We start from the raw sequence: 18,731 nt of genomic DNA, 5'->3' as shown, positions 1-18,731 counted from the left end.
TTTTATAGTTTTGAAATGATTATTTTGAGACATTAAATCTATTAAAAGATTGTGGGCTTAATTTATGCAGTAAATGACTATTCAAAAATGAGTCACAACCATAGACTCTACATTGAAAATCATTTCTTAATAAAAAGTTGTTTAAAAAAAGGAAACAAAAAAATTATTTTTGGTAGCAGACACTTTTTTTATTTTATAAATAAGCGAATGATGGTTAATATCCGGTACTTTTAAAACTTTCATCTTCATTTTTATTCAAATAGCATTTAAATAAAAGAAAACAATATTTAGAAATTGCAAAATATAATCTTAGATATTTTTTGTGTAAAAACTTTAAAATAAATTAAAAGTAATATATTTAATTTGAATATTTATATTTTTGAACGCTGTGTTGAAGCCCTTTTATATCGAAATAAAAATAAGAATTTCCCCATCTCTATGTCTATGTGACCGTTTTTGTTTTTGTGTCTCAGCCCGTAAAGGAATAAAAGATAGCACTGTTTCTGCACAAAAAGTATAATTAAAGCTAATATGATTTTATAACGCATGCCAGTTCGATCTGGACTCCTGAATAGACGAACAATTGATCCGCCCACGGTACCCAAGACAACCGGCGGAAGGTGAGCACAATGTCCAAGACAAACGGCTGGAATGGGTGTGGAGCGGGAACGCACGGAAATGGGAGCAGTACCTCCTTGCAATCGTCTCCTAAATACTTGCGCACCACAGAACTCCGTCGCGTTGAGGACAATGATATTTACCGGCTGTCCAAAATCCTTGACGAAAACGTCGGTTGGCGCAAGCTCATGTCGATAATACCAAGGGGTCTGGATTCACAAGCTTCAAGCCCTGCCGGTGGTTTAAACTATCCAAATGCTATAAAGAAAGGGTACAAGTACACAACTCAGGACGCTGTTCAAATTGACGAGGCGGCTAACAGATTAGCGCCCGACCAGAGCAAGTCCGAGATTATGATCGATGAGTGGAAGACCTCTGGAAAATTTCAAGAGCGCCCAACCGTGGGTGTCCTGCTTCAGCTCCTGGTTGAGGCGGAATTGTTCAGTGCAGCCGATTTCGTAGCGTTGGACTTTCTTAATGGTAAGCTTGGCTTTAATTCTGATGATTTCTTATCTCAAACAATTATCGTTTTGATTTTTTTTTACAAAAGAGCCCAAGCCAGATCGCCCCTCCGATGGACCAGCAGCACCTATAAGTCTGGACCTATCGGAACTTCTTGACGAAGACATGGATGTTGACGGCGAAGGACCGAATCCGAGTCCTGCAAATCAGGCTGCCCTGGGAAGCATTGGCCTTAATTTGGACAACTTTGACAAGCATATGATGTCGCGGAACAAAAGCCTGCCCCAACCGTCTGAGACTGTTCCTCCCATAGCACCGCCCCGTGCCTCTCGTCTGCATAGGGACGCTACCAGCTCAAACATTGCCACCGAATCGACTGCGACCGGGTCTACGTCGGCAACCACGCCCAATATACCTAATCTAACAATTCTCAACCGCACCGAACAATTGGCGGAGCAGGAGAATCAGCCTCGACCGCAAAACATCCCAAATTTGTCGATACTCATAGCAAACTCAACATCTTCAATAACAACGAATTCCACTTCTTTGGGTCCTACAAACAGTCAGGATAGCTTAGTTGGCACACCAAACATACCCAAAATTACGCTGTTGATTGAGAATTCTGCCCAGATAAGACCGCCAGCGACTGAAGCAGCGGAAACGAGCTTAAACAATTTGCCCATGATAAGCGCTTTAAATCTGAATAGCAACAATGGAGGGGACTCGCCCCCTAATAGTAGCAGTTCAAGCAGCCTGAGTAACGACGAAGACGAATGTGATGCTGATGACCCGGATGCTTCACTACAAAATCTGAGCACCTCGGAGCAACAGAACTCAAACAATGATTCCAGCTTGACAACGGTGACTGGCACCAGCGGTGATAACAGCTTCGAAATGACCAACGACTCTAGTTCGACTTCGAACGACGAATATGGCGGAAATATTCCAAACCTGAGTGAACTGCATTCGTAGGCAAATTTCCGGATGCGCCCGTCCATACAAACGATTTCCACATGAGAGACATTCCGTTATACAAACTAGCTTAAGTTTTATGTTATTCATCCTGCATGTATTTGATGTTTGCCGACGTCGGCGTGTAAATGTGGACCTGGTCATCTTGTGCCGATTGCACAAGATTCCATAGAATCTAAGAACTTTGAGGTACTATTGTTTTTTTTATCCATATCACGGCTACTGACATAGTCCATGACAAGTGCGGCGATATCAAATATTTCCGTTTCAAGCAAGCCATAAGCCAATAACCTATTGTGACGATTTTTGTATCTTTTACTAAGTACACATTGTTTTCATGTATAAATATACTGAAAAAGAAATATTGTTTTATTAACTTTATTCGGTGATATGAATTATGCAATTAAAGCCGCAGGATGCCTTAAGCTTAACAGCCGTTCTTCCGGCTTCATCTTAAAGACCAATGTCGGAGTAAATTCAATAATGTTTCTTATCTTTAAGCTTCGTACTTCAATGTGATAAAATAGTTATAGGAATATTAGCGAATATTTAATATATTCTCTGGCAAGTTAAAAAGATTTACTAAAACGTATTAGAGAGGAAAAAAAAGTTTTGAATAATGATTTTCTAGTTTATTTTCCGGTTTACCCTATTTACATTCTACTTACATGCTTATTTTACACGGGAGAAATGTAAAAAAGTTTCCTGACAGTAAATATGTAATATACATATGACGTATAGTATCCCTTCATAGGGCCAAGATGAAATAAAATATTATTTTTATCTTATTTATAGAGCCGATTAATCAACTAAAATATCATTAAAAAAAATAAATTTCCAATATTTGGGAATAAATCTATAAAACGATTAATTGTTTTATTTTTAAACAAATATCGATATGCAACAACCCTGAAACTCCTAGACTAGACCACCTCGCAGCGCCTCTTGGCTATTTTAATAGGAATTCAGCCAAAATTATTCGCAATATGGACGAATCGGAACTGCTTTTCAACCTGTTCTATTTCCTATTCTGTATGGTCATCATATATCCGCCCGAAGAGTTCCAGCGTCTGGGCTTCACCATTGAGCAGCTGTTCGCGCGGTTCCTGGGTGACGAGTACCTGGACTTTGTGGGATATCATCTCCGCCGAACTTCGCTAAATCTCTTCGTGCACTCCTGCCTGCCGTTCTCTTACTTTCTAATTCACAGACTCAAGTTTTCCGTCTTCGCCAACCAAGAACCCCTCGAGGATTCTGAGCTCGACCCTGATTTTCCTATGCCGCAGGAGGCAGTTGCTTTTAAAACGCTTACTTGGAAGACTGCGCAACGGTTTAGTGTACTGGCCGTACTGGCTGTTCCCGCTCTAATTTTTAACTGGCATCAACAGAACTGGAAACGGCATCCAATCAACAAGACCCTGTCCAAGTACTCGAACTCACAGGGAAGCTACAGTGCTGTGGCCCGCGACATTGGAACCGAGTTCCGTAGACCGGAAATATACAAAAAGAAACTGAACTCTATCAGCACTGTGATTGCAACCGAAAACTGGATTGTCAAGACTACGTTGTACAATGTCCACTTTGCTCACCAGAGCAACACCGCGCTTAGTGTAGCCAAGGTCAGTTACATCAGTCTCCTTTATTTCGAAGCTGGTATATTTTAATTTCGTTACAGGCGGAGACGTACAACATCTCGCACCACGACCAGAACGACACATTGCAGATGATCAGCATCATAGTGCGGCCGATGCGGCAGGGCGTATCTGATTTTCACATTCGGATCAACGCGCTGGAGTTCAGAAATCTGGAGGACCGTGTTAGACGACCCATCTCCATTCCTTCCAACATACAGTTCCACCGGAACGTCATCGATCGTTTTGTGGATGTGTTCAAGGCCCAAGTCGCCCTCAACCCAGTCTTTCGCGCGGATGCAACGACGGACAAGTGCTTCGCGTGCATGCTGAACGAACCGAACACCAAGATCCACAAGCAATGCGCAGACGTGGATCGCAACGGCGCTCCCCTAGCAGAGGAGGCTTGCTGCTCCAACTGCTACTGTCGGCCAATGTGGTGTGTTGAGTGCTTGGCCCGGTGGTTTGCTGCACGCCAAACGGATGTGGATCGGGAGATGTGGCTGGAGCAGAAGTGCACCTGCCCGATGTGCCGTGCGAAGTTCTGTGTGCTGGACGTAAGCTATATTAGAGAATCTGATACGGCATCAGCGACCCAGCCCAGCGGGACTACATTGTCGTGATTCGATACTCGGTTAAGGTAACTGATAGACAGCACAGAACTCTTAAATTGAACCTCGTTCTTTATTGGTCAGATACAATTGTAACCACTTTGACTAAATGTAAGACTTACAATAACATAGATATAAACTTAAAGATATGCATATAGTTTAGTGCAATTATCACGATTTAATACTTTTAAAATCTAAGCAAACTAGCATGCAGGAGATAAGAATTTTTCTTAAGTACGATCGTTCCAAGCATGGAAAGAGATAAGTGATTGTGTGCTCACATGCCTTATTAAATATTAAAACCAAGGGACATCAGATCATTTGCGCAAAGAGTATCGTCTTCCCTAAACTATTGCAATAAGTCCCTTGCCTTTCCACCTTTCCATCTTTGCCTATCTCACCAGAATCTGAAACAATAAAGCGTCATGCCATGCTATATGTGCATGACATTGTAGACTATATAGGGAATACGAATAGAAAGTATAGCCAAAAGCTTAAGATGTCGTCTATCTATAAATTCGTTTCGTAAAAACTTTTATAGCTTTCCGCCTTGTCGCGTTGACTTCGTGTCGATGTTCCTGTCATCGTGGAGGACCCTGAAGTTCCATTGGGCGAGGGCTTCGACATAGCACTGTTGGAAGTGTTTCGCGCCGAAATCTGCAAAATAAATTGCTTATTAAACAGAGCTGTCAGAGGTATAAACGAAATAATAGATGCAGTAAATTTGCCCAAAGAAAGCCACTTATCGTCACTGGTCACAACAATCACAGACGCTCAAAACTAATCAGAAGACATGTTCCATCGTCAGTTTATGACTTAGCACCTGATTTTAATCAATGCTCCAACGCATTTATTCAAAAAGCTTTCTTGACAGGTTGGCGTAGAACCGTGCACAGCCACTTATTGGTGTATATATAATTCGTTCCCCATAGAACGAACCATACTCCCCTATGTTAGCCAGTGACAACGGGTTGCGATTTGTTGCTATATTTTTTGGGTATTGGTTTTGGTGTATCGATAAGAAGGTTTTTATTTTCAATATCTGATAGTGATTACTGAAGAGTCTTCCATATGGCTGAACTAATAAAAACTTTCGAGTACGATTCGGGAATTATTTTGCTGCCTATTTCCTATTGAAATTTTAAAGGAAATCAAGTCTTTCATTGCTTGATACCTTTTAATTTTGGAATATAACAAGTGCAATTTAGAAAAAACCCTACAGACTAAGTAGATTCTCTCATATTCACTGTAGAATGATAGAAGGATATTAAAGCTGCAGCATCTTTCCTATCATAAGTGTGATATGCTTTATATAGAAGATGAATAAGAGACCCATATGGTGTTTTTATATTTCTTCCAAGTTCAATGCTCAGACGGTAATGACTGGACAAGTTAACAATCCGGCAGTCAATCGATCGGTCAATGCATTTCCATTGCGTAAGAAGCTCAGTATATAATACACACCCCTCCAAACAGAAGCCATCCCCCCAAAATGTTGCGTTAATTAATTTACTTGGTAATGAAATTGATGCGTTGCCAAATTTACTTCATTCGCGTGCCTTTTTATTCGACTCTTGGGTACTTTTTACCCTCAAAATACATACATAGTATGTGTAATATGCCGAAATTTAGTCACCTTATTTTGCGAAGGGGTCGTCGTGACGCCAGTAAATTTATAACGAATTTATAAGGAAAGGTGTGTGTTTCAACTGGGGGGGGGGAAGGGGTAGCAAACCATGAATATGCAAACCAGAACGCGGCCAAAACACAAACGAACACGTTCGTATACATAGTATATTGATCTTGCACTCGACGGCCGCTTTGTTGTGGGGTTCGCTTGTGTTTTTACCTTCTGTACTTGCAATTTGTGATAAAAGGCCTTTTGCCAAATTAAACAAACAATACCGAGAGTACCGAAAAGTGCGCAATGTTTCGAGCGCATTTTATGAGATTTTTATTGGGCCTTTTGTCTGGAGTTTGTCGAATTGTTCTTTTTATATAACCCTTTCATGGGAGTTGAGTGGTTCTTTTGCACCTAAATGCATATACTAAGGGATTCTACGTCGAGACAAATAATTTGCCATATCTTTCTTTAACAAAGTCTCTAGAATAACGTAAAATAAAATCAAAAAGTCCCTTTACAATCTAATCTTATCGCTTAGTTTTCCTTTACATATAAATCTTGGCAATACTTCTTACCTAAGGGCAAAGTACACAAAAATGGGAGCTTCTATTAGAAGTGCGCACTTGAAAAATATATTAAAAACCACTCATTTGTATACCCAAATAAAGGACCCATTAATTCCGCTATGTACTGCAATATTCCTAATTTTTCGAATTGAAATAAATAGAAATTGGTTCTAATTTTCTGGCTGTAAGATTATTTTACTAACCCCTCACCTAAAAACGTTCCCACTCTATTGATAAAGTTTTCTATTTTAATGGAATATCGCTTTCTGCAATATGGGTCGCAGAAATTGATAATAAATATGACTAAGTGGGAGTGGCGCACCTTTTCGTTTTCTTTCGAGGATCCGGAGGAACTGTTTACGTCAAAAAGTTTACCATCCACTGCATCCCGCTTCTTGTTTTTCGACCTGAAGCGGCCAGATCGGGAAATGGAAAAGTTGCGCCATTGATGGCTATACTCGCATCGGTTCTCTTCCTCGTTGAGGACGCTGTCCAAGTAATGTATTGTCGGCTCGTGGGCGGCTGTCATTGTGTTGCTCATCGGCGGCGGTGGCCTTCACCAAAAAGGTTCACAGGCTTGGATACGACCCGATTCAATTGGAATTGATAAGAGAAGTCGCGAAAAAACACAACCGATAGGCGAACTCGCACCGCAAATGAAGTTGAGGCGGCGGCAGTGACGACAACGATGACGGTAGGGCTCTCACTGGGTTCAGGTTCACCCAGTGTTCGACTGTTTCCGTGGCGCGTGTGGTCTGCGACTGCCGACAAGTTCCCATCGTAGCAGCTATTAACCGAAAACGCGCAGAAACGACAGCGGCCGCTGCACGGTGCTGGCTCCAGGCCAGCTCTCTGGGACAAAGAACAAACGCAGTTCGTTGGAGTCGGCGATGACTTTTGTTGTCTCCGACTGAGACGGAGACGGAGAAGGAGATGGAGAAAGAAAGCAAGCCCCAGACCGTGAGATTCCTCCTAAAAGTTCGAGACTGTGCTGGCCGGGCAAGGCCTACTCACAACAAACTCTCAGCTTATAGCCAAAATTAATTCACATTCGTACATATGTGTGTTTGAAGGTGTGGATTCTAAGATTATAAAAGAAGGTGTGCAATTTTTCCATTTAAGGCATATATATAAGGCAATTTTTAATATTTGATTTTAAAAAAGAAATTCTTAACTGTCAAACACAAAGAATGGCTCAAAAAAAGGCCCAAAAAGCTATCGCTATGATAAGTCTAAAAGCCAAATAATAAAACACTTTCAGAACTTTAATTTAAAAGTGAAGTTAAAATAAATGAAGTTGAAAATAACTTATGTTTAAATAAAAATATAAAAAAAAGACATACATTCCAAAAGGTATATTTATTTATTTTCAAGTTTTAAAATTCAAAAACCAAATAAGCCCAAGACAGCTTCTGGCCAAAACCGACATCACTGAGCCCCCGGTTTTATAAACCTATGTATGTTTGTACATACATGTGTCGGGGAAGAGTAACACACAATTATTAATACTCTAAAATATCCCTTAAAAGTGTAAACCCCTTTAAATTGTAAACTAATCCTCATCAGGCTGAAGAATTTTCGAAATTTCAGATAATAAAAATCTTTAAAATACATTTAAAAATAATTCAAGTACTTTAAAGTCATATATGCGTTGACTGGCTCTAAAAGGGTATTTGTGAATCAGTCTAGAATACCAAGTTCCCTCATCCAATCTTCGAAATGCACACCGATAAGTTGCGCTATACCTGTTCTGTCGATGATAAGCGCAAATAGACAAAACTAACACACAACTTGCCAACAATTATAAATGATTAGATCGCTTTTTGGAGCATTCACTTCGGACAGTTCTTTAACAGTATTTCTGTCGATATGGCAAGCAAACTTTGAAACGTTAGATGTATGAGATGTACAAAACGTATCTACATATATACACATGTATCCACGTATCTGGCTCCTGGTGAAATGCAGGCTGGCATCTGTGGATAGATTTCATTTACTGAGCAGGGAATGAGGTGGGGTATCTAGTGACTCAGCATCGCAGCCGGCTTAAATGATATATATCTGCATTATTCACACTTTCTTGGGAGGTATAACATATTAGGTATTAGGTATTTATTACCAACAATCGAATCTTATGCACCTTAGTTATCTTATCTAAAATCGTATTTTTAAGAACCTGCGAACCTTATTATTTTACAAAAGAATCGAGTAATGGATATTATGGTTGTAATTCACCCACAGCCAAGGGCTTAGCATTTATTTACATAGGCAACTTTGTATTTTACAAAAGTGGTAACGTATAAATTCAAAAGTGTGTGGAAGCCTATACATATATTTATGTACTAAATCGTTTTTAAATCTAGCAGGGACATGGCGGATACAATGTTAATGGTAACAAAATATTTTCCAATGTAGTTTGGCGATTTGTTTAAATTTACATTTATTTCCCTGGTCAATACACACAGTGCACTTTAACAATAAATTTAGCATAATTTCTGAAGAAGCAATACCAGAATTCCAACCTTTCCGTACGCATTGTAAAGGGTACGTTTGTAAGCGTATCCTTGCACGTGCGAAAGGTAAAACAATGAATTAAAGAGACAAACGATAACTTGTAGAAAAAAACACATGGCCTTCACTTAAAAATGTTATTTGCTTCCTTTTGCTATCTTCTAGACAACACTCCCGCCACTCTCACCACTTTGGCGGTCACGTTCGCGATCGCGTGTGGACGCCGCTGGCACTGGTCGTTGCTGCTGCTGTGGCGGATTTGGCTGGTCCTGGCGTCCGCCACCAGCGGCATTGTTATTATTGCGGTGAACAAAATTGCGAATGTTCTCCTCCGTGTAGTCTACAATTCGACGCTTTTTGCGGCGGGCATACTGCTTTTGCTTCAAGTAGATCTTCAGAATGCCCTTTACTGTAATAAAGGTTAGACCGCCGAGTAGAGTGCGATGCAGTGTGTTGTCTACAGAGTCAAACAAAATTCGTCCAACAATGGACGATATGGTGGGCAGAAGAAGGGCCCCGCAAAAGACCCGTGTGGCAGATACTGGATCAGACAAGGCGGGTGTAGCCGGGTTACTGGCGCTCTGCTGCTCCTCCTCTTGGTTGCTGTTAAAGATTTACGGATTAAACAGATTTTGTTACAAACGTATGTAGAAGCACAGCTAGTATCTTACAGGTTCGGATAGATAAGGTTCACAAATGGAAACTTTCGGACCACAGTCCCGCGATTTCGAATCAATCGCAGCAAGGCGTCCTCCCAGCGAATCAAACGGCCGAGTACCAGCCCAACAGGTATGGCTGGCAATCCGATCAAAAGTATTAGAGGGTCGCCTGCCTCCATTATAGACATACCATGCTCATGACCAACGATCTAAAAATAATAAACAATGTTTGCACTGGAAAGTAGTAGTGGATTGACTGAATGCAAGTTACCTGCAAAAATGTGACAGCTCCATATGTAACAGCTGTCCAGTATAGGGATCCCACAAAGAAGCCAGCTGCCAGAAATGGACTAAGACGCTTAATAAGATTGTCCATCGCCTCCAGGGCACCGCCAAACTTTCCCATTTGCGGAAACACAATTATGTACTCCGTTTGACATTGCGGACAGGACACGGAACGCAGGGCGTTTCCTTTTTGTGTCTTTTCGTCTATCCAGCGATACAGACAACTTTGATGCACCCACTTGGTTGTGCCGCGGCATTGACACGGTTTCACCCAAGCCGCCAGCCGATTGTCCTCATCGGTGGCAAAGCAGATCCAGCAGCAGCGCTCCGCTTCCATTTCTGCTGGTTCTGCACCAACCAAAACGGTTGTGGAAGTCGCAACATCATTCGATGCCTTGTCGGCAAGGACAACAGTAGCGGTGGTTGATACGACCTCTGCTGAAACGCTCTCCACTGTTACGGTTGTCGAGTCATCACTAGCTTCTGGAGCCGGGCCGCCGCCCCCAGGAGCGTCTGCTTCGGAGGGGGGAACCGCGGCTTTGTCAGACATCGTCGCTGAAAATATCACACAGCTGCACTTTGGGCTTGTTCAGTTGCGTGCAGTCGGATTTCTGCACGTCGACTCGGTAGTTTTTGGTCGATTCTAGATTTTTACTGCTGTGTCAAGCGTATGTAAACCTTTTTACTATGTGATTCAACGAAACTAAGGCGAAATTAAAATAATTTGATATATATTCGCAGGCCACATCCGATGGGGTTTCGGTGTGACCAGGTAGATGTTGTTCGATTGGGCTGGGCTGTTGCACACCGCGTCGCTCTGGTCACACTGGGGTTTTAAAAATGCTGAATGTCCTGAATGTCCTTACAATATTTATTTAAGTCGCAAACCCATTCTTTGGAAGCAAACAAAAAATGTATCAAAAATTCCTCCCAAAAAAGTTTTCTCATCAGTTTCACTTTGATTTATGCAAACTGGAAATCTTTTCACAAATATATTTTCATAAATGTTCCAACCGAAACGCTAAAGAATCTACATTGCAATTTTTGCGACTATACGCTTACGTTAAATAATTTTGCATACAGAACATTAAAATAATAACAAGAAAATCCCGTTAACCGGTGACATGGACCTCAGTTGACCGAGACCGAAAGCTCCTGCAACCAAATAGTCTTGGTGCTAGTCCAGTTCGTTGTTGACATTCTGTCGCCTCAGAGACGTGTCCTGATCTTCAGCGTCCTCATCGTCAAAGCCCGACATAAGGCGGTTGAATATGTCGCCGAACATTCCTCCCAGTCCTGTCGGGCCGACATTCGTCGCTTCCGGCTGTTCATCAAAATATATCACTCCGATTTTAGCCACGTACTTCAGAAACGAGGTATCGCGCTTCAGTGACGGGTCGTAGAGCTTTCGGAGGGCTCGGAAACCTGCCACTCTCTTCGCGTCAATAAGCCGGAACAAAAAGTACAGGAAGTTGATGAGGGGCTCCTTGTAGGGAAACTCGTGGCGCAATAGTTTCGAGTGGGACCTCGTGTACTCCGTAAAAGTGTCCTCTGCGGTTTTGCGGTCCTTTAACGACAGCTGCTGCAAAACTGCCTGCGCTAGAAACAAATCCACCTCACTTTGGAAGCCCCTGCTTTGGCTAATTTCAATCAGCACTCGTCCGGACAGGCTGCCATCCTGGCAAAGTAGGTAGTGATGCCGAGCTGCCTCCACGTTTCCCTCAGTCCAAAACACGTGCGCAATCAATTTGTGCAGCACCGGGTGTCCGTACTGGCCATGCAGGGCAGTGCTCCACTTTATGGTTCTTTGCTGGAATAAAACAAGCTTTAGTCTGGCTACTATTCAGTATGGAAGCTTCTAGAACTTACGATCACGGTCTCACGCTCCACCGTTGCGGCGCTGAGCCCACCAATCAAGCCTCCCCAGCGGGCTACCCATAATTCGGAGTCTTCGGGATGGGGTCCTCTTTTCTCTAGTGTGTCCAGCAGCAAAAGGCATAGGTCCGCCGCACTGCTCTCCTGTCCCTTTGCCATAAGTTGCTGGGCCCCGTCGAAGAGCAGGTCCAAACAGTCTTGGTAGCGTTTCTGGGCCGTGTAGCGGAAGTACAGAGTCCTGTACATCATATGCGCCTCGTAGTATTCACCTCCGGCCAGGGATTGCGCCAACTTGGCCAGGACGCGGCTCACTCCGCGCTGGGCAGCCGATGCAGAGCTGCCACTGGCTGCTGTACCTGACTCGGCGGCGGCCATTTCCCCTGCTTGCTCTGTTGGTTGTTGGGCTTCAAAGCGACCTTCTCAACTTTTGCGAATCTTGATTTTACTATTTTATTGTATTTACATATATGGCAAGAGGAAGAGTGGCATTACCAATGATACGCGGGTAAACCCCGCGTGAACGGTATTTGCAGACACACATACAAACATACATAAAGATACGAAACAAATAAGTTAAATTTCGACGCCAACTGTTCTTTAGTCAACAAATAAAAGAAAATCGCTAAATTCGTTGGCCATAATATTATTATTTATTTATATGTTTATATATTAGTGATTTTTAAAAATTAACATCCAGATAGCATATCGATGGTGTTCGCGCGGAACCGCGAATGGCAAATCTCACACACAATAACGAAGAACGGAACGGACCAGCTGAGTAAACAGGCCTGTGATTTGGTGCTATTTGCCGATCCTTCGCGCAATGGACAGTGAGCTCAGGGACAGCGACTCTATAAAGGAGGAACCTGCGGGCGGGAGCCTTGCAGGGAACTTTGCCCCCAATCGATGGGTGAAGCTGAACGTAGGCGGACAAATTTACACCACCACCTTGGACACTTTGGTGGGTAGGGAACCGGACTCGATGCTCGCGCGGATGTTTCTACAGGATGGCAGCATGAAGCCCAGCGAACGGGATGAGCAGGGGGCTTACCTTATAGACCGCAGCCCACGCTACTTCGAACCCATTATTAATTACCTGCGCCACGGCCAGTTTGTCTGCGACTCAAATATTAGTGTGTTAGGCGTATTAGAGGAAGCACGGTTCTTTGGTATATACTCACTTGTGACGCATCTAGAAGAGCGGCTTGGGCAGCAAGACGATCCGCAATCGGATGACAGACCTTTGACCCGCATGGATGTTATAAAGGCCATAATCCAGACTTCTGTAATAACTGAACTTCGTTTTCAAGGCGTCAATTTATCTGGAGCTGATTTACGAAAGTTGGATTTTCGTAATATAAACTTTAAGGTGAGAGATGCGGCTACATAGCGACCTGTACTCAAAATATTTCCATTTTTCAGTATGCCAACATGTCGCATTGTAATTTGTCCCACACCAACCTCAACTATTGCTGTCTGGAGCGGGCGGACCTGCAGTATGCCAATTTGGAATGCGCTCAACTGGTGTCTGTGCGCGGTCTTTGTGCCAATATGGTAAGCTTATCCATTATAAGGTACTATATATATGGTACTTACTTCAATCCTAATGACAGGAAGGAGCTAATTTGCGCGGTTGCAACTTTGAAGATCCCACCGGAGTGAGGACTAACCTGGAAGGTGTCAACTTAAAAGGTGCTTGCCTCGAAAGCAGCAATATGGCGGGGGTAAATCTTCGCGTCGCCAATCTTAAAAATGCCAATATGAAGAATTGCAACCTACGTGCCGCAGTCCTGGCAGGAGCCGACTTGGAAAGGTGTAACTTATCAGGAAGCGACCTACAGGAGGCCAATCTTAGGGGAGCGAATCTAAAGGATGCAGAACTGACTCTGATGGTTACGCCATTGCATATGTCACAAGCCATTCGCTGATAAAACTATTTTTTTTAAGGAAGGGGACAATACCATGTGCAATTACATATCACATATTGGCTTAAAATAACGATTACATGTAACCATTTTAAACTAAAGCTTGTAAATAAGTATGATTTTAACCGTAGACCTTAACATAAACAGTATTAGGATACACATGATTTTTTTTATTGTGAAAATTTGTATGAAGTAAAACTTTCAACTAGCAGAATAAAATATTTCAAGTTCAAAAATAAAAATTTTTCTTTTATTAAAAAAAAAAACTGCAAGAAATCATTGCTTGTTTAAAAAGTATTTTCCAACACTGGTGACTATTGCAAGCAAGTGACACCACCTAGGTACTTTTCACAGACATCGAGCTAAAATAACCGATTATTGCAAAGTCATTTAGTAAAAAATACTGCAAAATAAACAAATTATTTGGGGGAAAAAATTGTGAAAAATCGACTGTGACAAGGATTTTGTACGATAGTCCTTTAGTGCGGCAGCAAAAATCCAGTGAAATCCCTCGGTATTTTTTAAGGTATCCGTGACACCACCCAAGGTACTTTCTTTTCAACGTCTGGTATCACCAGGCATCACAGAGAGCTGTCGCCCCAAACGTCAAAACGTCAAACGGCAAACGTCAGAAACGTGGTTTTTTTTTGTGGCTTGTGGTTTGTTGGAAGCAGGAGAAGTTAGACGTTGCTCTGTAACTTGTGAAAATTCAGCGAAAAAAATTCTCGAGCAAAAAATAAAAACAGTTCGAGTACGCAACATATAAACGAGATACGATGGAGAATCAAAGCAACGCAGCTCCCGCTGCTGCCGCCGCGGAGAATGGCGCTAACACCGCGCAGGAGGTATCATCGACAAGTAAGTTATTTTGTCCAATTGCGCGACGGCGCCGCATAGCTAGAACGAAAGGCAATATGCAAGTGTGAGAATGTTATCATGAGTATTTTGCGCCGCGTTTGCTTGTCCGTTCGCTAAAAGTGCATTGCACTATTTTCGCATATCAAAAAGGGATCAAGGGCATTCTCGCAGCTGCGAACTTCGTTAATAGGGCTTATTCCCTTGACCCCTTCCCGTTCCTTCGCTCGGCCATTTTACGAACGGTGCAAAAAAGTTGTCAAAATTCCGCCATATTTTTTTCTAGCAAACTCTAGCTGTAAATAAGAGTTGTCAAATAGCCGAAACTTTGTAGCGAAATTGTTGCAAAAAATGGTAATGAAAATGGAAGAAGGGAAGATGCAAAGGGGGGAATAACTTGTGTGTATACATGTCGGTACGCGATCCACGATTCTGTTGTTGACATTAATTACGTCATCGTGGCGCGCATTCTTGTGCTGAAAACAGCAGCAGGCTTACAATTACTAGTTGTCCGGACGCAAATAGTCCGGAATGAATCATTTTCGGCGACTATTTTGGCTGCTCTTGGCCGATTTGAGTTTTGGTGTTCGTTAATGTCATTTCTTGCATGCCGCACCGCCTCTTTACCGCCGGTGCACACCAGCACAAGCCACTCCTCACATGCATACATATTAATTGAGAAATTCGCGTTTTGATGCGCTCATCGCTGAGCAATGTTTAGTGCGTGTGCTGGTGTATGTAGGCAGCCTCGTGTGTGTGGCCGGAGCGTTGCCAACTTATTGGTCATGCGTCAATATCGATATTGGGATATTTGAAATTAAGTTTTTCCAACAAGAACACGCAATTTGTGCTTTTCATGTACGCTGGGAGCTGTCGTTTTGAGTTAAAATTTGCCATCTCATCCTTGAAAACGTACATGTTTTTTCATGCAAACTTTTTTTTTGTTTAGAATTGCTTCAGGTGGCAACTCTGCTGCCTTGTTTTCCATGCAAATTTTCTCTTTATTTTTGTTGATGACAGTGCCGGTGTTTGCAAATGCTTGTTTTGGGCCGAAATAGTTTTTGTTAGATTTCTGGGCGTGGAAACCGGTTTATCAGTCCCAATATCACCTTTAGTCCAGCATAAAACCAACGTGATAACAACACAGGTCCGGCGTGCGATAAGAGCTGTCCGCCTATGGAATTTCGCTGTCAGCAGATTCTACAACTATGTATTTGCGTTTTTTGCATCGTTTCTTTTCTGTTCAACAGCTCAGCCCGTGGAGCCCACAAAGCGCTCTTTGCGCGTGCAAACCTGGAAGAAGATCCAGGAGGGCAAGGTGGGAATTGGATTTAACAACATATTCAACCGTATTCCCGCATTTGTCGATGCCGATAAGGCTGCTTCATTGCTCATCAATGAGGAGGAATTCAAAAAAGCACGTAAGTGTACCAGGATTGCAAAACTAATCACAATCCTACATTGAGTTCACCCCCTTCTTATCCCCTATAGAGCACATCAAGGTGAACATCGATCGCGCCTTGCACGACTTCAAAGAAAAGGCTTTGCTGGCCGATAAGGCCGTTTACTTGCCCAGCACTCGTGATTCGTCTGCGCTGTGCCTGAAGGTAGATGTGCCTGCCGATGCCACAGAAGAGCAGAAGAAGGAGGCGTTGCGCGTGCAGGACATTCAGAAATTCCGCTCGGAAATCGCTCTGGACAGCGGCCTGAAGCTTGATATGGTCGTAATCGGCTCAGTTGTTGTTTCGCGCGAGGGCTATCGTATTGGCCGTGGCAATGGGTTCGCCGATCTGGACATTGGCCTGCTCATCGAATTGGGCGCCATTACCCCACAAACAGTGATTGTTACGATCGTACATGATCTCCAGGTGTTGGACACATTGCCTCTGAACCTGTTTCAGAAGTACGACACCCCAGTAGACATCATTGTTACGCCAACTGAGGTGATCCGTGTCGCTAAGCGTTTGCCACGTCCCAGTGGCGTTTTCTGGGAGTTGTTGTCAGATCGCCGTTTGAAGATATTGCCTGTTCTGCAACAGCTTAAGGAGCGCGAGGAGAAGGCCGGAAAGGCGATTGCATTGAAAGAGGAAGATACCGATGTGGAGCAGCATCAAAACAACAGGCGCCGTGGTCGTGGTCCGCTGCGTCGTCGCTTCCAACGAGGAAACCCAGGACGCACCACCTCACAGACTGACAACGAGCAGCCAGGCGTAAGTGGATTTTTATCCCTTTATTTCGCCAATGAAGAATAATTTTAAATATATTTCATAAACTTACAGCAGGAAACTACGCAGAAGCGTACTCCCCGGCGCAAGGGCCGCTTCGTTAACCGCCGCAGACGCGCAACTAAGGTTAGTTGGTTATAGATTTGTACTTTACCTATATAATTATAAATAATATAATTATTGCAGTCTGAGGGCGAACAGTCTGGAGTTGAGGGAGGTGCTAAGAGTGAGGATCGTAAGTTTGATGAAGCTGGCGCTGGCGAGCGTCGTCCGAAGAAGAACAAGAATCGCGGACCGCGTGATTTCTGCATTAAGTTGACAAATTTGACCCGTGATATTCGCGTCAAGGACCTGAAATCTGAGCTCCGCAAGCGCGAGTGCAACCCCATGTCTATTACATGGAAGGGTAAGTCAAGAAATAATTACTTTTTAGGCAATATGCTAACGGTTCTGTCTTATTAGGTCACTTTGGAAAGTGTTTCCTGTATTTCGGAAACCGTAACGGAACTCCCAGTACCCAGGATGACGTGGACAAGGTGATGAAGTCACTTAACGATCTATCGCTGACCATTACCACCGGTGGCGAGGCTGCCCCAGCAACCGCAGCGGGTGCTGAAGGTGATGCCGCTGTGAAGACGGAGCCAGTGGAGTCTGCGGCGCCGGTTCAGACCAAGACAATAAACGTCAACGTCGAATTGATCAAGTTTGGCGCCAAGAAGAGTGGAGGCTCCACTGCCGGCAATGCTGGCGCTGTTGACGATGGAAACGCTGCCGGCGATGCGCAAAATGGAAGTGAGGCCGGCAATGTTGGTGGCGGGGATGCGGGTGGCGCTCGCATCGAATCTGTGGACACCACCACAGTATAGTATGACACAACAGTCAGCTCAGCCACCCAATGGTTGCGGCGGAAGTCCGCCGGCAGCATAACGTTTGGAGTTCATCGAAAAAAAGTAACATTTTGTTTAGAGAAAATCTAAAAATATCACACAAAATATGAATACAACAGAAAATGAGCTCCAAACACCAAAAACACACACTCACACCACACACACACACCATACAGGCATACAACCATAGACACACATACACACATTCAGCTACACATGCATACACTGAAGATCATATTTTGCAGCTTGTAGTTCTTCTCCTTCATTATTCTAACAAGAGCAAAAGCAACATTTTCTAACTCAAAACCATTGACGCTTTTTTAAACAATTGCATTTGTTTTTGCCTAAGAAAAAACAAAACGAAAATTCGTTGAGCAACTTAACTGAAATTTAAATTAGTTACAATCATTGCAGAAATACTCGTTCCACACACAGAGTGGAACAAAATTTCTATAATATAATCGTTTACTAACTTGTTCCTGTGGCAGCCCACAGTCTAAGGTTAATAATCTACCTTTCCTATAAATTTCTCATTTTCGTTTTCTTTCGCCCGTTTTGCAATTAATATCCAGTGTTCCATCACAATTAAGCAGTTGAGCTGCTTTTTGTGTGGAACACTGTGGGTGAAGATGAAATATTCTTAATATTTGTAATATTAATCGCAAAAGCCCAAATAAAACGAAAAATCGTAAACGAAAAATTGAATTACAAAAAAAAAAAACTATTAAAATGTTGCATTTTTGCTGCGAAAATAATTCAAACAAAAAAATATTGTAATTTTGGTTAGTGTCTCCACATTAACGAAACACCAATACCCCTTAATTATAAATTTTAACAAGAGATCAACAGAAACATGAAAACGGCAATTATACAATGCAGAACATATTATTTACTCTTTTTTATACAAAGAAAAGGCGTTACAAAAAAAATGTGAAACATGAATGAAATATAACTTGAAATAAAAACTAAAAAAAATCGAAAAATTTGTGCAGTGCTATGCTTAGTTTATTTTGATTTTCAATTAA

The 18,731-nt window shown here is 42.6% G+C and overlaps 7 protein-coding genes across 7 annotated transcripts; 4 read left to right on the top strand and 3 right to left on the bottom strand.

Moving 5' to 3' along the window:
• The first annotated feature begins 453 nt into the window (after positions 1–453).
• On the top strand, positions 454–2,430 carry tub (interleukin 1 receptor associated kinase 4 tube). Its single transcript, XM_017246220.3, has 2 exons — positions 454–1,098; positions 1,169–2,430. Exons 1-2 carry the CDS (start codon positions 630–632, stop codon positions 2,050–2,052), a joined length of 1,353 nt encoding a protein of 450 aa, XP_017101709.2. The 5' UTR covers positions 454–629; the 3' UTR covers positions 2,053–2,430.
• A 513-nt stretch (positions 2,431–2,943) lies between these two features.
• Positions 2,944–6,659, top strand: LOC108128888 (E3 ubiquitin-protein ligase TM129). The gene is made up of 2 exons (XM_017246746.3): positions 2,944–3,671; positions 3,728–6,659. The coding sequence occupies exons 1-2, from the start codon at positions 3,039–3,041 to the stop codon at positions 4,304–4,306; spliced, it is 1,212 nt and encodes a 403-aa protein (XP_017102235.2). The 5' UTR covers positions 2,944–3,038; the 3' UTR covers positions 4,307–6,659.
• LOC108128889 (uncharacterized) lies at positions 4,349–7,528 on the bottom strand. The gene is made up of 2 exons (XM_017246748.3): positions 6,807–7,528; positions 4,349–4,951 (listed from the first exon to the last, which is right to left on the bottom strand). The coding sequence occupies exons 1-2, from the start codon at positions 7,023–7,025 to the stop codon at positions 4,805–4,807; spliced, it is 366 nt and encodes a 121-aa protein (XP_017102237.1). The 5' UTR covers positions 7,026–7,528; the 3' UTR covers positions 4,349–4,804.
• Positions 7,529–8,702: 1,174 nt separating this feature from the next.
• Positions 8,703–10,717, bottom strand: LOC108128547 (E3 ubiquitin-protein ligase MARCHF5). Its single transcript, XM_017246224.3, has 3 exons — positions 9,926–10,717; positions 9,667–9,863; positions 8,703–9,598 (listed from the first exon to the last, which is right to left on the bottom strand). The coding sequence occupies exons 1-3, from the start codon at positions 10,487–10,489 to the stop codon at positions 9,157–9,159; spliced, it is 1,203 nt and encodes a 400-aa protein (XP_017101713.2). The 5' UTR covers positions 10,490–10,717; the 3' UTR covers positions 8,703–9,156.
• A 201-nt stretch (positions 10,718–10,918) lies between these two features.
• Positions 10,919–12,378, bottom strand: LOC108128919 (Golgi to ER traffic protein 4 homolog). The gene is made up of 2 exons (XM_017246790.3): positions 11,809–12,378; positions 10,919–11,749 (listed from the first exon to the last, which is right to left on the bottom strand). The coding sequence occupies exons 1-2, from the start codon at positions 12,187–12,189 to the stop codon at positions 11,117–11,119; spliced, it is 1,014 nt and encodes a 337-aa protein (XP_017102279.1). The 5' UTR covers positions 12,190–12,378; the 3' UTR covers positions 10,919–11,116.
• Positions 12,379–12,514: 136 nt separating this feature from the next.
• LOC108128920 (BTB/POZ domain-containing protein KCTD9) lies at positions 12,515–14,068 on the top strand. The gene is made up of 3 exons (XM_017246791.3): positions 12,515–13,183; positions 13,237–13,368; positions 13,428–14,068. The coding sequence occupies exons 1-3, from the start codon at positions 12,638–12,640 to the stop codon at positions 13,740–13,742; spliced, it is 993 nt and encodes a 330-aa protein (XP_017102280.2). The 5' UTR covers positions 12,515–12,637; the 3' UTR covers positions 13,743–14,068.
• Positions 14,069–14,364: 296 nt separating this feature from the next.
• Positions 14,365–18,689, top strand: lost (methenyltetrahydrofolate synthase domain-containing protein lost). The gene is made up of 6 exons (XM_017246758.3): positions 14,365–14,597; positions 15,845–16,015; positions 16,086–16,804; positions 16,874–16,945; positions 17,006–17,225; positions 17,282–18,689. Exons 1-6 carry the CDS (start codon positions 14,516–14,518, stop codon positions 17,683–17,685), a joined length of 1,668 nt encoding a protein of 555 aa, XP_017102247.2. The 5' UTR covers positions 14,365–14,515; the 3' UTR covers positions 17,686–18,689.
• Positions 18,690–18,731: the final 42 nt, after the last annotated feature.

This window comes from Drosophila bipectinata, chromosome 3R, assembly GCF_030179905.1.
Source record: "Drosophila bipectinata strain 14024-0381.07 chromosome 3R, DbipHiC1v2, whole genome shotgun sequence".
Taxonomy (NCBI): domain Eukaryota; kingdom Metazoa; phylum Arthropoda; class Insecta; order Diptera; family Drosophilidae; genus Drosophila; species Drosophila bipectinata.
Note: the sequence above shows the minus strand (reverse complement) of the source record. Positions and strands in the feature narration are given on the sequence as shown.